Raw genomic sequence first — 17,219 nt, 5'->3', positions numbered from 1 at the left:
ATTGGTGAGGAGGGTGCAGTCATGTTAGTTTTTCATCATTCCCTTCAAGCATGCCTGAAATCAGTGAAATTAAAGCCATTCTTTGCTCAAACTAGATTTTTTTTCAGTTTTGCAATTTGAACTGCCCAGATTACTCTGATTTACATGAATTTTTTTAGTATTGAAAATGATCTGCAGAGAAGCTTTCAGAGAGCTTTCCAAACGTCCTTATCTTACCATATTCCTTACTCTAGCTTGCTCAACTGCTAGTTAATACTGGTAAGATGGAATTGCAGGTTAATCATTACAAATAAACATTCATGGACAACAGATGCTTAGTTTACCACTGGTTCTGCAGTTCTGCAATGTTTCTTTTCATTAACAAAAGTTTTTATTAACAAGAAAGACCTGAGCTGTAGGCGCTCTAATGGTTGAACGGCACATTAGAATGATTACACTGTCAGTTAGTGTCTGTAAACTTTATTGTGGGCGATAATGGGAACCGTGCAGTGTTTAACAAAGTGAAGCTGTAGTAATCATGCAAAAGCACAGATTTTGAGTCACGGATAATAGAACTGGCTTCATTGGGCTAGTAGCACTCTTCACAGATGTGACTATTTTCCTTTGTCCCTCTAATAGAAAAAATGTAAGTAGAAGACTTCACCTACCTCTTAAGAATATTACCATCCTTTCTTTTTAAATGAGCTTGTTTTCTGCGTTCCGAGGCGTGCCGGGGTGAGCCCGTGAGTCATTCACCGCCGGCTCTATGCACCGAGCCGCAGCCGAACCCCTGCGGGCCTCGGCCGGAGCCCTGAGGGCGCCGCTGGCCCCGCCCCGTTCCGCTTCCGGCCCGCGCCGCCGGGCGGGGCCGCGCTTCCGGCCGCGCGCGGTGAGGGCCGATGGCGGCGCGGGGCCGGGGCCTGGGCCGCTTCCCGGGGCGGCGGCGGGGCCGGGGCCGGGTGGGGCTCGGCGGGGCCGCGCCGTGCTCGGCTCCCGCCCGGAATGGCTCCGGCCGGGCCGGCTCCCGGAGCCGGGCCGGCCTCTCGGTTGTGCGGCGCCGGAGCGCAGCCGAGGGCCGGGCGGTGTTGCGGGGCGCTCTCTGTAGTGTGCGTGCCCGGCGGGCTGGGCCGTGGGGCGGGCAGGGATTTATTGTTACCTTTGTTTGTTTTCGGTGAGAGCGAGGACAGCCCAGGCGCGCAGCCGTGGATGAGCAGGACGTGTGCAGCCCTCGCAGGGAACCATGGCGTACCAGCTGTATAGGAACACCACGCTGGGCAACAGCCTTCAGGAGAGTCTGGATGAGCTCATACAGGTCGGGGCCTGGCGTCTGGGCCAGTAGCTTAATAAAGACAGAAGTTTTTATCCAAACGGCTTTGTTGTTCCTGTGTCAGGGTACTTAGGGCCAAGGTTTGGGAAACTTCCTGACTGAGATCGTAAGGGTTTGGCGCTACATTCACTTATGATGTTTTTTGCTTTGTATTCTAGGTAAAGGAAAGTGTTTTATGTAAGTGGCATAGTCTTATGTAAATTAACAGCCAGATTAACTAGAACATTGGAGTCAGTTTGCTGTTCCTCTAGTTATCTCCAGTAAATATTTATTATAAGAGATCTTTGTGTAATACAGGATTGAAATATAAAAATGGAAATAAATACAGGAACATAATTTTTGTAGAGTGTTCTTCTAGAGATCTGCGTCATTGAAGTGAACTTTGTTTTGATGTTTTTAACTTCTACTGCATGTTTGAGCTTACTTTGAAACAACTCAAAACTTGTTTTGTTTTCTTTTCAACTACTTCAGTCACAGCAAATCACACCTCAGTTGGCCCTTCAGGTGCTACTTCAGTTTGATAAAGCTATAAATTCAGCACTGGCACAGCGAGTCAGGAACAGAGTCAATTTCAGGGTAAGGAAATGATATCTTAAATTTTTACGTGAGATACAGCGGCTAAGTGTTGATGCGGAATGCATTTAAAGCTATGTGCTCTAAGCAAGAACTTAAGAGGGTTTATTTTGGCTCTAATAATGACTGTTTACGTGTGTATTCTGTATGCAGCTGTAAGGCTTGTTACTTTGTTCTGCCAGGGATCTTTTGAATGAATGCAGAAATCAGATGATGAAAACAGGGAAGAGGGAATTGCTTTTTTGGTGGATAACATTGCCATCCTCAGTGTCTTGCAGATGAGAAGGGAGACTTCTGCTTCTCACAGCTGTCCCTAGCAAAAGTGGGATGAGGCCAGATTTTCAGCCACATGAGTAATGTGAAGAGAGACTAGAGAGTTTTAGATCCACCCTTTCACTGGATCATTTTGTAGCTATTTTCTGTAGGTATCGTAGAAAAATAAGTTGGGGGGTGTTCCCAGTCAGCCACCCTAATTAATGTTAGATAGCCAGCAAGTTGTTAAACATCAACTTGAATGTAATGTTAAGGAAAAAAAAAACCACAAAACCCAGCTTTGTGTTAACTTGTTGTGATACTACTCTGCAGTCTATGTAGAACACATTCACAATGTGGGTTCCTAAAAGACTTAAGAGTTTTAAACAATATAGAGATGTTAAAAATGCATAATTTCTCTAGCACACTTAAATTGCTTTGTATATGTAGCATGGTATAATAAACAGTTTAGCATGTATTTAGTGGGTAAATTTAAAAAATGTTACCTGGAGCTTAAGTTCTAGGTTCAAGAATGTCAATTTAAAATATGTAAAAGTGAAGGCCAGAAGTTTTCCGTATTGACATCCTCAGTAACACATCAAATAGCAGGGATACCCCTTTATGTCACATATGTCAGTTTTGTAGTGATTTTTTATTTAAGCTACCACTTTGTTTAAGCAGTTGCAGAATTCATATATTGTTATGATCACTGCTGTATCTGATTTTTCTAATGGCCCAGTGTTTTAAGAAATGTTTCCTGCTACTGATCCTTTGTACACGTTGAAAATATTGCCTCCCCTTGGATATCCTGTAATGTCACTCTGTGGTCTTGAGAATTTCAGCCACTGGAGGGCATTTAAACTCCAGTTTTCCTCAGGATTGCTTGCTTGCCAGTTTGTACGCATTCAGGTCCACTGTTGGCTTTGTAGCACTCTGTTCTAGAAGGGACACGGTTCAGTAGATACTCATCTTATTTTCTGTTGCTTTTGAGATGTGTCCTATAGCAAATGTCTCTTGTCTTTTTCTAGGGGTCTCTGAACACATACAGGTTCTGTGACAATGTATGGACATTTGTACTGAATGACGTGGAATTTAGGGAGGTCACCGAACTTGTGAAAGTGGATAAAGTGAAAATTGTAGCATGTGATGGAAAAAGTGAGTATGAAATATGATATAAATAGGTTGAGACACGAGTCTTGATTGCTTTTAGAGAGCTTTGACCGAGTGCCTTACTAAAGCCAGGTTGGCTGTATGACTTAGACAGAAGTAGGGCTCTGTATTCCCTTTACAACATCTAATGGGAGATGAAACAAAAGGCAGCTAAATGCTTCCCTGACTCATAGGCACTGAGGCAGAGCCGTGTTAGGGACTGCTGTGCACCTGTGGCTGGCAAGTGCATACTACTAGAGCAATTAGAAAGTCAGAAGTAATCTTTATTTTCAGTCTGGTGAGTTTTCTAGTACTAAGCCATTTGTTGGGATAGCACCATGTTTTACTGAATCTGAAGAGTGCTTCAACTGTCTGAGTAAGGAATTGTCTGAGAAAAGTGTCTGAGCAGTCATTCTCTGGCAACACTAACCCATGGAAAGCTTTTCCGTGCATTTGCAAGTCATGAGACGTATTTGTTGCCTGACAGACCCTCTGTTTGTACACTGCTTGTGGGAGTTTGCAATCCATATCTGCTTGACTGGATTACTTTTGTCCATGTCCCTTGAGATTCTTTACTGGAAAAAGTAAAACTTTTGTGGCAAGCTGCTTTATAACTTTTAAAACCATCAATGTGGCAGAGTATTGCTAAAGCTGTGTGAAATGGTGCTGCTTGTTTCATCCTCAGAGAGTGATGCTAAAAGCAGGAACTGAGCATGGAAAAGCCTTTATTTAAATGCACCATAGACCTCTGAAACAGGTTCTTCATGGCTTCCTGACCCTGGCATGCTTACAATAGTCCCTTCAAGTTGTAGTTCTAAAGATTTGACAGAATTTATTGTTTTCTCAACTTCTGGTATTAGCCAAGCATATAATCTTACTGCTTGGTTTTTGTGTGCTTATTATAGCTAGTGGAGGAAACCTTACATTCCAAGTATTAATCATTTTCATTCCTGATAAATTGTGCAGATAAGATTTAAACAACTGGCTGACTTGAAGTTGCTATTAACATTACAAGCTTTTTTTTTTTCCCACGAGAAGCTGACTTGTTGAAGGAACAGTGCTAAACACTGGCTTGTTGTTCTCCATATTTGAATTACATACTTTTTCCACAACTCTAAAAATAACAAAGTAGTAATGGTAGCGTATCAAAAACTGCTCTGGCATTAATTAGTGATTCTGACAAAAGGTCAGAAGAGAGAATTGGTCTGAGTTGCTTTATGAAGATCATGCTCATTCTTGTACCTCTTTCAAAATACATGATAAGCAACAGCCAACACTCCACCAGAGCTTATGGTGCTGGATTTGAAGAAACATTTTTCCTTAGTAGATGATAGCCAGATGTGCTTGTGGGTGACTGCAGTAAAGGGTTTGGGTATTGTTACATATTAGAGCAAAACTTTTAGTACATCATTTAGTACAAATTAATACATCTCTGGAGTTTTGTGCTGGCTCTTCTCAGTGTTGCTAAGTGAGGTGAAACAGCACAAGCAGTTCATGCATGGCATTGAGAGCAGTAGAGACAATAGGGTAGGTACAGAACATGTTCTAAAACGCTTGGGGAACGCTTTAGAACTTGGGGAAGATACCAGAGAAAGTTCTTGGTTCTCTGTTTTCAGTGAGGGTACGTATTTGTCTCACTTTCTCTTTTCTTTCCTAGACACTGGTTCCAATACTGCAGAATGAATAGACCTGTGGTTTGTCTGCAATATTTTCTGTTAGTATGCAGCACTTTCTGGAGAGAAGCATGGAAAGGGACTGATCGTACTCAATTCCTGTGATGCAGATGTGAGTTAATCCATACTAGAAAGCATCACAGAATGACAGCGGAAGAAATACCTGTAGCATTTCTTCATTTCACCTTATAGGGCATGAATATAATGTTACCTTTTTTTTAATTACAAGAGATACTGTTGTCTTTTTTTTTTGTTCAAAATAATTTCTGTAATAAACTTTTATTTAAAAACTTTTGAAAGAGTGATCATTGGAAAACTTTGGTTAAAACTAGCATTAACATACCATATTCCCCAACATTTTCTAAGTGTGTTTAGAGAAATATTGCAAATTAAAAAGTCTTTCAGTTGCAGGGTAACTGGTTGCACTGCTAGGTGTTGCAAGAAATGTCTGTTACAGAATGGTGGAGGAGGACATGAGCAAAAGCTTAGCAGCTCCTGCTGGGCAGCATGTTTGTGTGTTTGTGACTGCAGCTTTCTGTCTATAAATAGTTCTGCTACGTGCCCTTGGCTGCACACTGCAGACTGGTAAGTAACCATTTTTGAAACTAAAAGAGCAGACAACTTGCTCTTATTTCAGTTGTACAATAAGTATCTGTTTTTAACTTAAGGGATGCAAATGTGTATCTGTCTTCTCTTGTTCTACATCAGAGTCAATCTCCTAGGTTTAAACTTTTTTTGTTCTCTAATAATCATGTGGTAACTGAATTTCAACCCATACAAGTATAAAAATTTGTTCTTCTGACCTCCAACTGCTTGTAATCTCTCTGTCTCTAGACAGACTTCTCCATTTTGAGTTCTCTGTAGCCTTTTGACTCTCCTAATGCAAATAATTTTATCTTTTTGTGCATTAGAATCATAGAATGGCCAGGGTTGCAAGGGACCTTAAGGATGATCTCGTTCCAGTCCCCTGCCATGGGCAGGGACACTTTCTGCTATCTCAGGTTGCTCCAAGCCCTGTCCGATTTGGCCTTGAGCAATTCCAGCAATGGGACAGCCAGAGCTTCTCTGGGCAACCTCTTCAGTCTCGTCACCCTCACAAGGAAGAATTTCTTCCTATTATCCAAACCTACCTTCGCTCAGTTTGAAGGCATTCCCCCTTGTCCTGTTGCTCCAGACTTTAACCATTTTTTCTGGGATGGTGTTTGTCCAGGTGCTGGATCTACTCCTTCTGTGGAGGTCGTTTCAGTTCATGGAAGGAGCAAGGAGCAAAGGGAAGTTAAGGGAGTCTGGTGCCAATGTTCTTTCTGCTCTGTTCTTTTTCCATAACTTTCTTGCCGCTTGCTATTTTTTTGTGTTTGAATTTTAGATAATCCTGCAAAGTTCATGTGATTAATGTACTTTGTGGTCTTGGAAGATTGAATTTACAACTAAAAGTATCAACTGCACTTCTGTTGTAGTAAACTTGTAATATCCAGTGGAAGACACATAATTTCACTTGCTAGAGCATCAGCACACTTTCTGCTGCCTATTTGGTTCTTCTTTGCCTGTAGTGTTCTGTTTATTTATTTATTTGTTGATTTTACTTAGAAAGATCACAATTGCTTCCACATCTCAGCAGCAGAAGGAAAGTAAAATATATCTTTGCACCTTGACATTGAACTGGAATAGATGTTTCTATTTAGAAAGTAGATTAACTTAAAGAAATTGAAGGGAAGAGTAAATACCAGTGCTGAACTGGCTGTGGACTGCCTGTTTAAACATGGTTTCCAAGAAAAAGGATTTTGTCAATTCCATAGGTGTGCAAACCAGGATGTTATCTGATGTAAGCTGTTTGCTCAGTCAAGGATGTCAATACCTGACTTTAAATGTTATCAGAGAGGCACAAATTTAAAGTGCAGAGGAGGAAGAATTTATGATGAATTTCCAGAAGACAAGTTTAATCAGGATCATCATGTACCTTTGCACGATGACTAGGCACAGTGAGTTAGAGGAGAGTGTTACAGATACTTGGGTTTAAGGATTTGGCAGCTTAGGGGGTAGCATTTCAGTCAAAGTCCTACTGACCTGGGTTTGCTTTCTGTAGTCAGAAATTTTGGGGTGGGGAGGAAAGTAGGAGAATGCTACTTTAGTAAGCGTGTACTGGGAGACGTGAACTTTGTCTTTGCTGTAACCTAGAGTGGTTTTTGTTAGGATTAGCCATTGTGGACTAGGAGGTAGTAATTTACAGATATATTAACGTTTTGGTTTGCATTTTGTGCTAAGAGAACCTGCATCATTCAAGGAAGTGGAATATTTTTCACAGAGGCTAGTTAACATTTAATGGTCACTGCTGTTGCTGTCAGAAGAAAAGGAACACCCTAACCCTGCTCCCTGAATCAGTTTTACTCTTGACTGCAGATACCTTTATTGTGTTCATAGTGTTCATGTCTACTTTTTGTTTCTTCAGAATTTATTACCTGTTTTCCTCCAAATTCATTTTCATTGGCTCATCTCTTTATTATGGGGCATCTCAGAGGTGATCATATAAACTATCAAATGTGAAGCAAGAAGGAAATAAACCCTCCTAACTAAAGCTAAAAAGAGCTGTTATGGACCTGTTGTGTAGGTATGTAATAAGCCACATTGTTCTTGTAAAAAGAAAGTAAAAAGCAATTGGAAATACAACATAAAGACAGGTTTAAACCAGAAAAAGAAATCTGTTATTAAATCCCAGAACTATAATTTCATCTGCCTCCTGTGCACTTCTTGAAAGGTAAATTTGCAGCATATTACCTCCTTAAACAGCTGGTGGTTTATCTAGTTCAAGTTTTTAGTTAACAATTGTAGACATAAGTGTCAGAAGTAGATTTTTGACTACACAAAACTAATATTTCTGATACGGCTTCCAATTGGACAGCCCATGATTTTACTGATTAGTTTCATATGGGGTTTAACCTCTTTTTGGAGGTGGTCCTATAATCTGATATGATTGTATTACTTTGGGCTGGTCCTACTCTATTCCAAATTCATTCTTTTTTCAGTTTTACAACTAACTGGCAAGTTACAGGATTTCTCTGTGCTCTGTTGCCAACTTTCTAAGATGCCAGCTATCTGATTTCTAACATCCTTTGAGATGTCTGGAAGGCAAAGTTCTGTATTAGAGTTGAGTGGTGGTTTTTCCTGCCATTTCTAATGGCAGAGACATACCACTGTTTTGATGTATGACTGCACTCATAAATGTGACATTCCTAATGTCTTTGAAAGAGGATATGCTGAGAATATGCCTCTGTTAGAATCCTTTTGACTTAGTTCACCTTAAGCATTTGGGAGTAGGCTCATTCTTTCAGAAGAAATTAGGTCACTACTAAAAGAAGTGATTTGAAAATAAATTTGCACAAGATAGCCTTTGTTTATGCAACCAAATCATCTGAGAGGAATTCTGGATAGTAACACCATTAGAAACAGGAAATTTCCTTTGGATCAAGCAAATTGGATGTTGAGGTTTACAAGTTGTTTGCCTCTGCAGGTAATAACGCCAAAACAGTCATTTTCATCCAAAGCAGTGATCTCTGAGCAGGAGAGCTGCCTAGGCTGTGTTCGATAACTGCTGTCCCTCCTACTGAGTCACCAAGCTGGCTTTATGGCATGCTGACTTCTCTTGATGTCTTCACATTCTATGAGCAAACTCTTTCAGCTCTGGATAAATGCTTAGATTCTCGTCTAACCAGGAAGGGCAAAGATTGCAGTGAGTAACATTAAAAGATAAAATACTTTGACTTTGCTAAAAGGCTTACCATGGAACAGATTTGAAGTGGCACTTCGCACCCTCAGTGTAAATTCCTGTCTCTGTCTCTCCGTTTGTAACAAAAATGTTATATAACATTACGAATGTTACAACAAAAATGTTGTGTCTGGCAACAAATGAAACACTTATTGCAGTGGCAATACTTCATGTTTCTGAGAGAAGGAACAGCTGAAGAAGTTAAACATATTTTCAAAGTAAAGGGGATAAAAATTCCTGTTGACAAGTCTGTAAGTAACTTGTAAGTATGTCTCTTTCTCTACAGGTATATTTGCAAAATACTAGAGAATGCCCTCATTCAATAATCTTTCACTATTTCAAGCCGGGATTCCTTCCAGCCCCCCAAACACCTTTGTTCTTTAAAAAGTAAATAATTTAGTTTTTACAAACATCCATTTCATGGCTGGATTTGGGTTTTATGCAATTTCTTAAAACTGATAAGTATGGGGATTTTTTTTATCTCCAGGAATATGCACATTTTCCCTGCATTTTGTAAGGGAAAAAGACAACACTTTGCCACAACTGGAAACATGGTGACCCTTCTCTGCCTGTTTCAGTCCAGAAACCTGAACTTATCACAGCCCCCCAATGAACCCCTTGGCACTAGTTTGCCATTTTGAACTAACATGTATTAATTTAAAGTAAACAAAAGAGTTCTAAGAAGCAAAATCAGGTTAGGCAGCAGTGGTTTGATGCAGTCATCTATGGTGGGAGACTGGAGTTCTTACCCTAAGTCACCAGAGAAGTTCTGTTTGTTCTAAAAGAATGTTCTAGACATGGAGATAATTTCTATTTAATGTTGAATTTGCTGCTGAAACCATTTCAGAAACTTGTATGTTACCATCAGGTTGGCATAAAGCTTTAATCTCTTTAGCAAATGCCTGCTTACATAAGTTGGAAACAGCTGCCCCCTGGATCCATAATTCTATTCATTTGCTCTTTTTTCTTAAACAAATGCCCAATGATACAGTGGGTATTTATGTTTGAGACCTTTTCTTCCCAGTACCTGCTGTTGTTGTCTGTGAAATCACCATGGCATTTTAAAAATCACTATTTTACAACCAAGTTCACTTTAAAATGTCTAACAAAATTGCAATGACACCTTTTCCAGTCAGTTACTTCATCTTCTCATCCTATTTAAATCAATGTTTCAAAGATCTGTGTGACTGCAGTCATAACTTCATCTAAATGTAGCCTGGTGTTGTGGGATTGCTTCAGGTGTTCTTTGTATAATGCTAATTCTCCACTGTAGACCTTAAATTTGTAAAGGTGAGCATTTACTTACAAGAAAGTTACTTGAATAGATTTTTTTAAAAAATAAAGAGAAGGGCATTAATCTCTTAGCATTACAGGCAGTGAAAAGGTGTTGGATCCGTGGAAAGTGGTAAGCTTTAATATGAGAAGGTGAGAAAAACAGAAGTTTGCAAATCTTCCTTTCAGCTATTAGAAACTTAAAAAACCAATGTGTTAAGTGATTGCTTTGTCCATTGTCCATTACTGGATGTCGTAATTACCGTATTGAAATATCACCAAAATATCTTTTTTTTTTTTTTTTTGGGGGGGGGGGGTTGGGAAGAGAGATGTGGATTTTAGAAAATGTAGGTTTGCATACAATTGTGTGCATCCCTCTGCCTGTGTTTCAGGCAGAGAAGTGGATGCACAAAAGGTTAACTGGTTTAATGCTGCCTGGTTTTTTGCCAGGAGCACAAACCATTCTCATCAGAGGACACAGAATACCGAAGCGCTATGGATTTTACTATCTTGGATTTTATTGAAGATTGGCCTTTAACGATTGACGAGTTTTGATAGAGTCAAAGATTAAAGTGAGACAAAAGCAGCAGCCAGATGTTCAGCTGAGCAGCGCTGAACGGGCGGCGGCTGCCAGGTGCTCTGTAGAAAAGCAAATTAATCATTGTTTCGGCTCTGCCCCTAGCCGGACCTGGGGGCACCGTGGCTGGGGCTGCCCGTGTGCAGGCAGCAGCCCGGGGCTGCCTTTGCCGATGGGCTCGGGAAGGGGCTGCGCAACGCCCCGCCCGCCTCTCCAGCGGCTCCGGGCGAGAGCGGGGACCCCGCGGGACGGGAGCCGAGCGGCACGGGGCTGAGCCTCCCCTCCCGCCCTTCCACCGGCCCTTCCCTCCGCCGGGCCATCCCGTCCCTCTGTCCGTTCGTTCGTCCGACCCTCGGCGGGGCTTCTCCTCGGAGCCGCGCCGAGGCGTGGGCCCCTCAGGGCCCGGGGGATCCTCTCCCGCCGTCCCCGAGGCGCCGTCGGCTGAGTCGCCCACGGAAGGCAGCAGTCGCTGGCCAGAGTCTCCGCGGCTCCCCCTCAGAGCCCCCGGCCGTACAGGGCCTTGTGGCGCAGGTACTCCTCGAGACACTGGATGGCCGCATCGTCCACCTCGGGGTCGAACTTGTTGGCCAGGAGATGGTGTTGCTGCAGCATCCAGGGCACGTCGCCCACCCCGTAGATGCAGATGGAGCGCTGGTGGCGGCCGGTGCAGGGAGGGTAGGGCGCGCCCTTGCTCATGTCCCCCTCCAGGTACTCCCACTTGACCAGGCGGGGAAGGGCGTTCATGTCCGAGAGCTGGAACTTATCGCTGAGGGGCATACTCCCCGGCACGCCCGGCATGCGGTTCAGGGTGGCCCACACGTGCTCGTCAGGGCTGTAGCTGTCCTCGGACCACTCGAGGAACTTTCGTGCGGTGGGGTTCTCGAAGATGTACCGCACGAAGTCCCGTGTGACGGCGGTGTAGGCGCTGCCCGTGAACATGGGGTAGCTGTGGGGTGGGGGCAGTTTCTTCTGGGAAGTGCGAGAGATGGTCTCCCCCACCTCGTGGTGATACTCCCAGCGCTGCTTCTTGGCGGCCGAGGGCCTCTCGGACTCCATGGCGTTGTGGCCCTGCAGCAGCTGCAGCGCCCGGACTATCTCGGCGTTGGTCTTGATGGGGAAGTCGGTGCCGCAGGTGTTGATGAGGTAGCGCCATGGCACAGGGCTCTGCAGGAGGTCCTGCATGCAGTTGAGGTCGGCCTGCACCCGGGACCAGGAGGCATAGACCACGCTTTCCAGGCGGCTGGCCACGAAGACATTGGGGAAGCAGGCAGCAATGGCCCTCACGGCCTCCTGGAAGGCGGCCGGGGATTTGCTGTCTACATGGACGCAGTAAACGTTCTGGGGGGCGTAGACGGACCGCAGGAGCCGCTCAAACATGTCGATTTTGTGGTGGATGATCATGGAGTAGGCGATGGGGAACTCCTCCTCCTCCTGGCTGAGCGGGAACTCGATGTAGCGCCGGGTCTCCTTGAAGGCTCTGCAGTCCCTCGCAATGTTCAGGTACTCGCCGGGCGTCGGTGAAGCCCTTCTGTTCGCCACTTCCAGGTTGCTGAGCTGCGCCTCCCGGATGGCCGTCTGGTCCCCGCGGACGACCCCCGAGCAGTTGATGCTGCGGCTGGGCGAGAGCTCCAGCGCCCGGTAGAGCTGCGGGCGCTCGGCGGGGCCGGGGCGGGCGGTGCCGCGCAGCGCCAGGGCGGCGGCGAGCAGCGCCAGCGGCCCCAGCAGCAGCGCCCAGCGCCGCCGCGCCGCCGGGGCCCGCTGCCACCACGGCATCCCGCGCTCCGGGCTGCGCTGCCCTGAGGGAGCCGGGCACCTGCTGCCTCCGGGAGGTGGGGAAGCAGTGCCGGGCGATGCCGATGTGACCGCAGGTGAACAACAGTCCCCTCCCTCCCCGTGGCGTGGCTCTCTTGGGTTTTATCAACACTGGGGGTGGTTCTATATCTTCTGGGTCTGTTTAAAAGATGATATTTCACCTTACCCCTGTCCAGCACGTAACACAAGGAAAATTCCTCTGGAATTCGGCCCTCTGTAATGCACTTTAAAAAAAGATTTACTAGAGTACCTTGGTGTCTAACCTGCTTTTCCAGTGTTCTGATTGATAGGGAGGATGTGTGCTAATATCTTTACAGAAACTTCGATGGGAGAAGGTGTGGGTGGGTGTTACCGGCTCTACTAACTTCAAGCAGCAGGTTTGTTACAAAGTCCAGACAGTTTGACTCCCGAAACAGACAAGGGTCTGCACAACCTGAACTTCTGTGCTATAAGTGAGGTGTCAGAGACATGTAGATATCAGGTTTATAGGTAATAGGTAACCTAAACCCATGGTGAATCAGCCTGCTGCCTCTCCCCAGAGTTATTTGGATTAGTTATGTGAAAAATACCTAACCCTGCACGAGGCCTGTAAAATTATTTTGTAGGTCCACACCTAAAAGTACTTGGGGCTGGCTCTGATCTTCCTTTAATTTTTGGTTCTGTAATAAAGTATTATTAAGCAAAATTAGTGATAATGTCACTGACTGCTATTTAAGCAAAATTTTTCCTAGGTATACTTTGTATGTAATTTTCTGCCAAGTACACATCTTTTAGTAAGATACAGTATCCTCTTGTGAAACACTGTATTCCACTTTTTTCATTTGTGTTCACATGAGGAATGTTATTAGTGTTAATAGTAATGGCTCTTTTCAAAAGAACTATTCTTTTTAAAATCAGTATTTCCTTTGAACTATGTCAGAAATGGAGAATAAATTACATTTCCATCTTCTTGGCTGTTCAGATTTTTTTTTAACTGTCTCTGCTGGTATTGTGATACTTATCTAAAAATCATGGGATTGTGTTTGGCTTATAGTTTTGAGATTTGTAGTTTTAAAATTACCAATAAACATTTGGAAAATTTCATGATAGCTTTCTCATTATGAATCTTCAGACATCAGAAGTTCAGTATTCTTTTTATATGAAGTATTTGGCACATACTCCAGAGTGGGAAAGTGAACAAAGCAAAGATGGGAAGTGAACAAGGAAGTATTGAGGTTTCAAAATAAATAAACCTTACGCAAATGTAAGTATATTGTATATGTACACTTTATCAGTAAAACTTTAACATGATGAACCTTGTGCACGTTCTGCTTTTTGAAACTTGTAACTGTCTGATTACAGACTTCCCTTCTGTTTGCTTCCATTTATTTTCAACTGAATTATGTGTCAAAGTCCTGTACTGTCTAACAGTTCAAACTGTCTTTACAAGCTGCTGAGATTGCGTGCCCACAGGCAGAGTCTTGGGTCAGTTTGATGACAAGGTAGAGGTCAAGTTCATCTTTGAAGAAACTGTTGGATGTTAATTTTCCTTTCAGAGTTCTACTTCATTGCTGGTTTGTGAAAAATGGTTTGAAAGCACTACATGCAGTACCTCTAAACCTGATTCGGAAAGGACATGAAAAGGTACCAGTAAAAAGCAGCAAGTAAAATATCAAGCCACAATATTTTTTGTAGCATGCATACCAGTTCCTGTTATTTACTGAGCACTGCCTAATGCTATTCATCTTACAGCTGCAGACTCATTGCTTTGCTCTTTTTTGACCTCTGGTGCACTTTTACTGAAGTCAGACCATTCCTGCTTTGATCCAAGACAAAATTGCTGGACTGAAGAGCACAAGTGAGTATGGCTTAGAAAAAAGCCAAAGCAGACAATCATAATTGAAGTACAGTCTATGGGGTAGTATTGGCCACTTGAAATTTTATACAACAGCTGAACAATGCTCATAAGGTATAACGAGTTTCCTCACTTACATTTTGTATAATAAAGCAAAATAGGGACAAGGCATTACTCACCTTATACAGATTGCTGAAGAGACAGACAAATAAATAGGATGATGCTGGTAGAGATATTTAAAAGAATTTCCTTTAAACCACTCTTAAGACTGGCACTGTTTCTGACTGTGGTGGCCAGCACTGTGAGCTGGACTGTGTCCTGGGGGAAGAAAACCTGTTTTTTTTCTTGAAGGACATAATACAAAGAAAACACAGTGATACTGGGGATCATAAATGCATTAGCTCATGCTGCATTGTTTCTACAAAAGGGTTGCTTCATACATCATGGGAAATAAAAACAAAACAGAAAACAAAACTCTTTTAGACAGATGATAGAGGATGTCAGGGCTGCAGGAATAAAGAACCAAAAAGAATGGATATAACTTTGTGCATTTCCCACAATGAAAACCCCATTATAACTGTCCTATTGAAGAGGTGATTTCTTAAGAGATAAGGAACTTTCTGAAATAGACACAAATGTTACTGAGAAAGGTTTTTGTCTTTTACCCTTAAAAGCATGTTAGTTTTATTTCTTGCCTTATTTTCAGCTGTCTAAATAGTATTCTGAACTTCACTGTGCTGTGGTAGAACTTTTATCAATTTATCACTGTTCTGTGCAGTTCGATTTGGTCACAAGTAGAGAGTCTGCCACAGTTCACAGACACATGCACGGAGGGATGGCTGACACACAGATCATGTCCAAAGCCTCTGTATCATGGAGATTGTTGCTTTCATGTCTCTGTGGCTGCCCAGAAATATTTGAATATGTTTAGACCTACAGCTGGTCTGGTTGCCTGTAGCTGCACAGGTTGTGGTGATTGGGAGTGGGGCCCAGCCTCATCCCCGTGGGCACAGCTGTGGGCAGCACTGGCAGCAATGAGCCAGGGAGTGCCCGGGGGCACTGAGCAACCACCAAAGGGGGCAGAGGGCACACAGGGGCAGTGCATCAACATCAGGGGTGTAAGGGTTGGGCAGAAGATGCTTACAGCCTTCTGAACTGACATGCTTACTCTGTATGGGCAGATGCTTGAAGCCTTCCAATGTTACTCTGTGTGGGCTGAAGCTCTCTGGAATTGTGTGGGGATGCTGTGTATTGTGTCCCTCTCAACTGCTGGTGACAGGTGCTGGTGACATGTGCTGTGACAGTTGCCTTGAATGTCCCACAGCTGGCTAAGAATACTTCAGACTGGGGCTTTATCCTGTTGCTGAATAGTTATTGATGAGTTCACTAAATTTTCCTTCAGTGCTTGGAGGGTTCACACAGAGCACTCCTTACCTTCACAGTCATAGAATGCATTACAAGGGAAGGACAAGGAATCAATGGGGGAAAGGTGATTGTCTTCTGGAACTGTTGTTGTGGGCTATTCAGTTCTGTCTGAAGTTCTTGCCATGTGCTGCCCTTGTTCTGGCTGCAATCCTGTAAAGAAACCCAAGTATTTCATAATAGTTTGAGCGCCCTACTTTTTCTGCCATACATTCACAATTCAATATGTTATTACTTTTTAGGGGAGAATGCTGTTGTGGGGAGTATAGTACCATTTTTTCTTTATTTCAGATGATCTATTTTCTTCATATTTTCATCCTTTAAAATTCTCTTATACACTTGACACTTCTGTTTCCTATACAAAGCTAGAAGGAACACTAGCTGCACTTCTGTCAGAGAAAATCCTGAAGGTTTTTACTGCTTATTGTTTCATTCTTTTCATGCTTATAACATGTCTCTACAGCTTGTCTGTCTGTGATGTTTTCACACTGCTGTAAACTATCCCCAGGGCAAAAGTTTACAACAGCAAAAAAGAAACTTTCTGTACAGCAGCTAAACAGCTGAGGTCTAGAACCACTGAGGTATTTGAGCATCCCACCTCCAAGTCGTCACTGCCTCAGTGTGTGGATCTGTGTTCTGGAACAGTTCTGTGCTGCATCTGTGGTGCTGATGCAGCAGACAGCAATTGCATCTTTCTTTGGGCACCTATGACATATGTGCTGGCGTGTCCTGCCCTGCAGAGGGGGCCAAAGAAGGAGAAGGGTTTTGAGGAGCATTTACTGTCCAAAGACTAAAATATTGATTTAGCTGACTGAAGGTCATGCTCCTCAGTGTGTGCAAACGAGCACGACTGAGCTTATCTTTGTGAACAAAGACCGTAATGGTGTGGTGCTAGGTGTCAGTAAATCAAAGATTGGCATATGTATTTCTACTTACTATTCTTACTAAAAATTATACAACACAAAAATCCCCAAAATAAGCTGAAAACCCTAATGGATTCTAACCTTCTGGCATGCATTTTCTGCCTATAAAATGATGCCATTCTCCATGGTTTTGGCACTTGTTTTAGGCAAAGAGTGTGCTTTGAAGGAGTACCAAAATGTAGGTCTATGGTAAAACACCTTAATTACAAATTTAACAGTGGGAAGGGGAGTAGTAGTTCAGTCTTATAAAGACACAACACTGGTATGTCCCTCTCTTCATGTTATTTTCAGTCCGAGATTTGGATGAAGTATTTTTTTCTACTTCTTCTGTGTTTCAGCAGTGAGGGTGTTAGAAGTCCAGTTTATGTAACAGTGACAATAAATCTGAGTGGAAGTGTGTGAATTGAAGCACTCTTTCTCACTGAAATCAGATGGAGAGGAAGAAGAGAAGTGTGTTTTTGTTTTACTTCAAACAGATAATTTCATAGTTTTTACCTGAACCTTTGGGCTCAACTTTGCTCTGATATTACCTAAAAATGTGCAGTGTCTTAACTTCTCTTGTTGGAATAGCCCATATACCTGAATGAGAGTGTTTCAGTGATTTGCTGGTCTTCAGATTACTTCAGTATTGTCTAATGCTGCTGTTGTGAATAGCCGTTTCCAGGA

The 17,219-nt window shown here is 43.1% G+C and overlaps 2 protein-coding genes across 2 annotated transcripts; one reads left to right on the top strand and one right to left on the bottom strand.

Moving 5' to 3' along the window:
- Positions 1-819: 819 nt before the first annotated feature.
- On the top strand, positions 820-5,246 carry GTF2A2 (general transcription factor IIA subunit 2). Its single transcript, XM_064721779.1, has 5 exons — positions 820-868; positions 1,156-1,291; positions 1,778-1,882; positions 3,160-3,286; positions 4,938-5,246. Exons 2-5 carry the CDS (start codon positions 1,220-1,222, stop codon positions 4,961-4,963), a joined length of 330 nt encoding a protein of 109 aa, XP_064577849.1. The 5' UTR covers positions 820-868; positions 1,156-1,219; the 3' UTR covers positions 4,964-5,246.
- Positions 5,247-10,887: 5,641 nt separating this feature from the next.
- On the bottom strand, positions 10,888-12,335 carry GCNT3 (glucosaminyl (N-acetyl) transferase 3, mucin type). Its single transcript, XM_064722114.1, has one exon. The coding sequence runs from the start codon at positions 12,333-12,335 to the stop codon at positions 11,058-11,060; it is 1,278 nt and encodes a 425-aa protein (XP_064578184.1). The 3' UTR covers positions 10,888-11,057.
- Between the last annotated feature and the right edge of the window lie 4,884 nt (positions 12,336-17,219).

Source organism: Zonotrichia leucophrys, chromosome 10, assembly GCF_028769735.1.
Source record: "Zonotrichia leucophrys gambelii isolate GWCS_2022_RI chromosome 10, RI_Zleu_2.0, whole genome shotgun sequence".
In the NCBI taxonomy this organism is placed as follows: domain Eukaryota; kingdom Metazoa; phylum Chordata; class Aves; order Passeriformes; family Passerellidae; genus Zonotrichia; species Zonotrichia leucophrys.
Note: the sequence above shows the minus strand (reverse complement) of the source record. Positions and strands in the feature narration are given on the sequence as shown.

Excerpts from the sequence above, each read along its gene's own strand:
- GCNT3 (XM_064722114.1), bottom strand. The coding sequence starts at position 12,335 with ATGCCGTGGTGGCAGCGGGCCCCGGCGGCGCGGCGGCGCTGGGCGCTG.
- GTF2A2 (XM_064721779.1), top strand. The coding sequence starts at position 1,220 with ATGGCGTACCAGCTGTATAGGAACACCACGCTGGGCAACAGCCTTCAG. Across the intron at positions 1,883-3,159 it reads GGAACAGAGTCAATTTCAGG|GGGTCTCTGAACACATACAG; the intron begins GTAAGGAAATGA and ends GTCTTTTTCTAG. Across the intron at positions 3,287-4,937 it reads TGTAGCATGTGATGGAAAAA|ACACTGGTTCCAATACTGCA; the intron begins GTGAGTATGAAA and ends TTTCTTTCCTAG.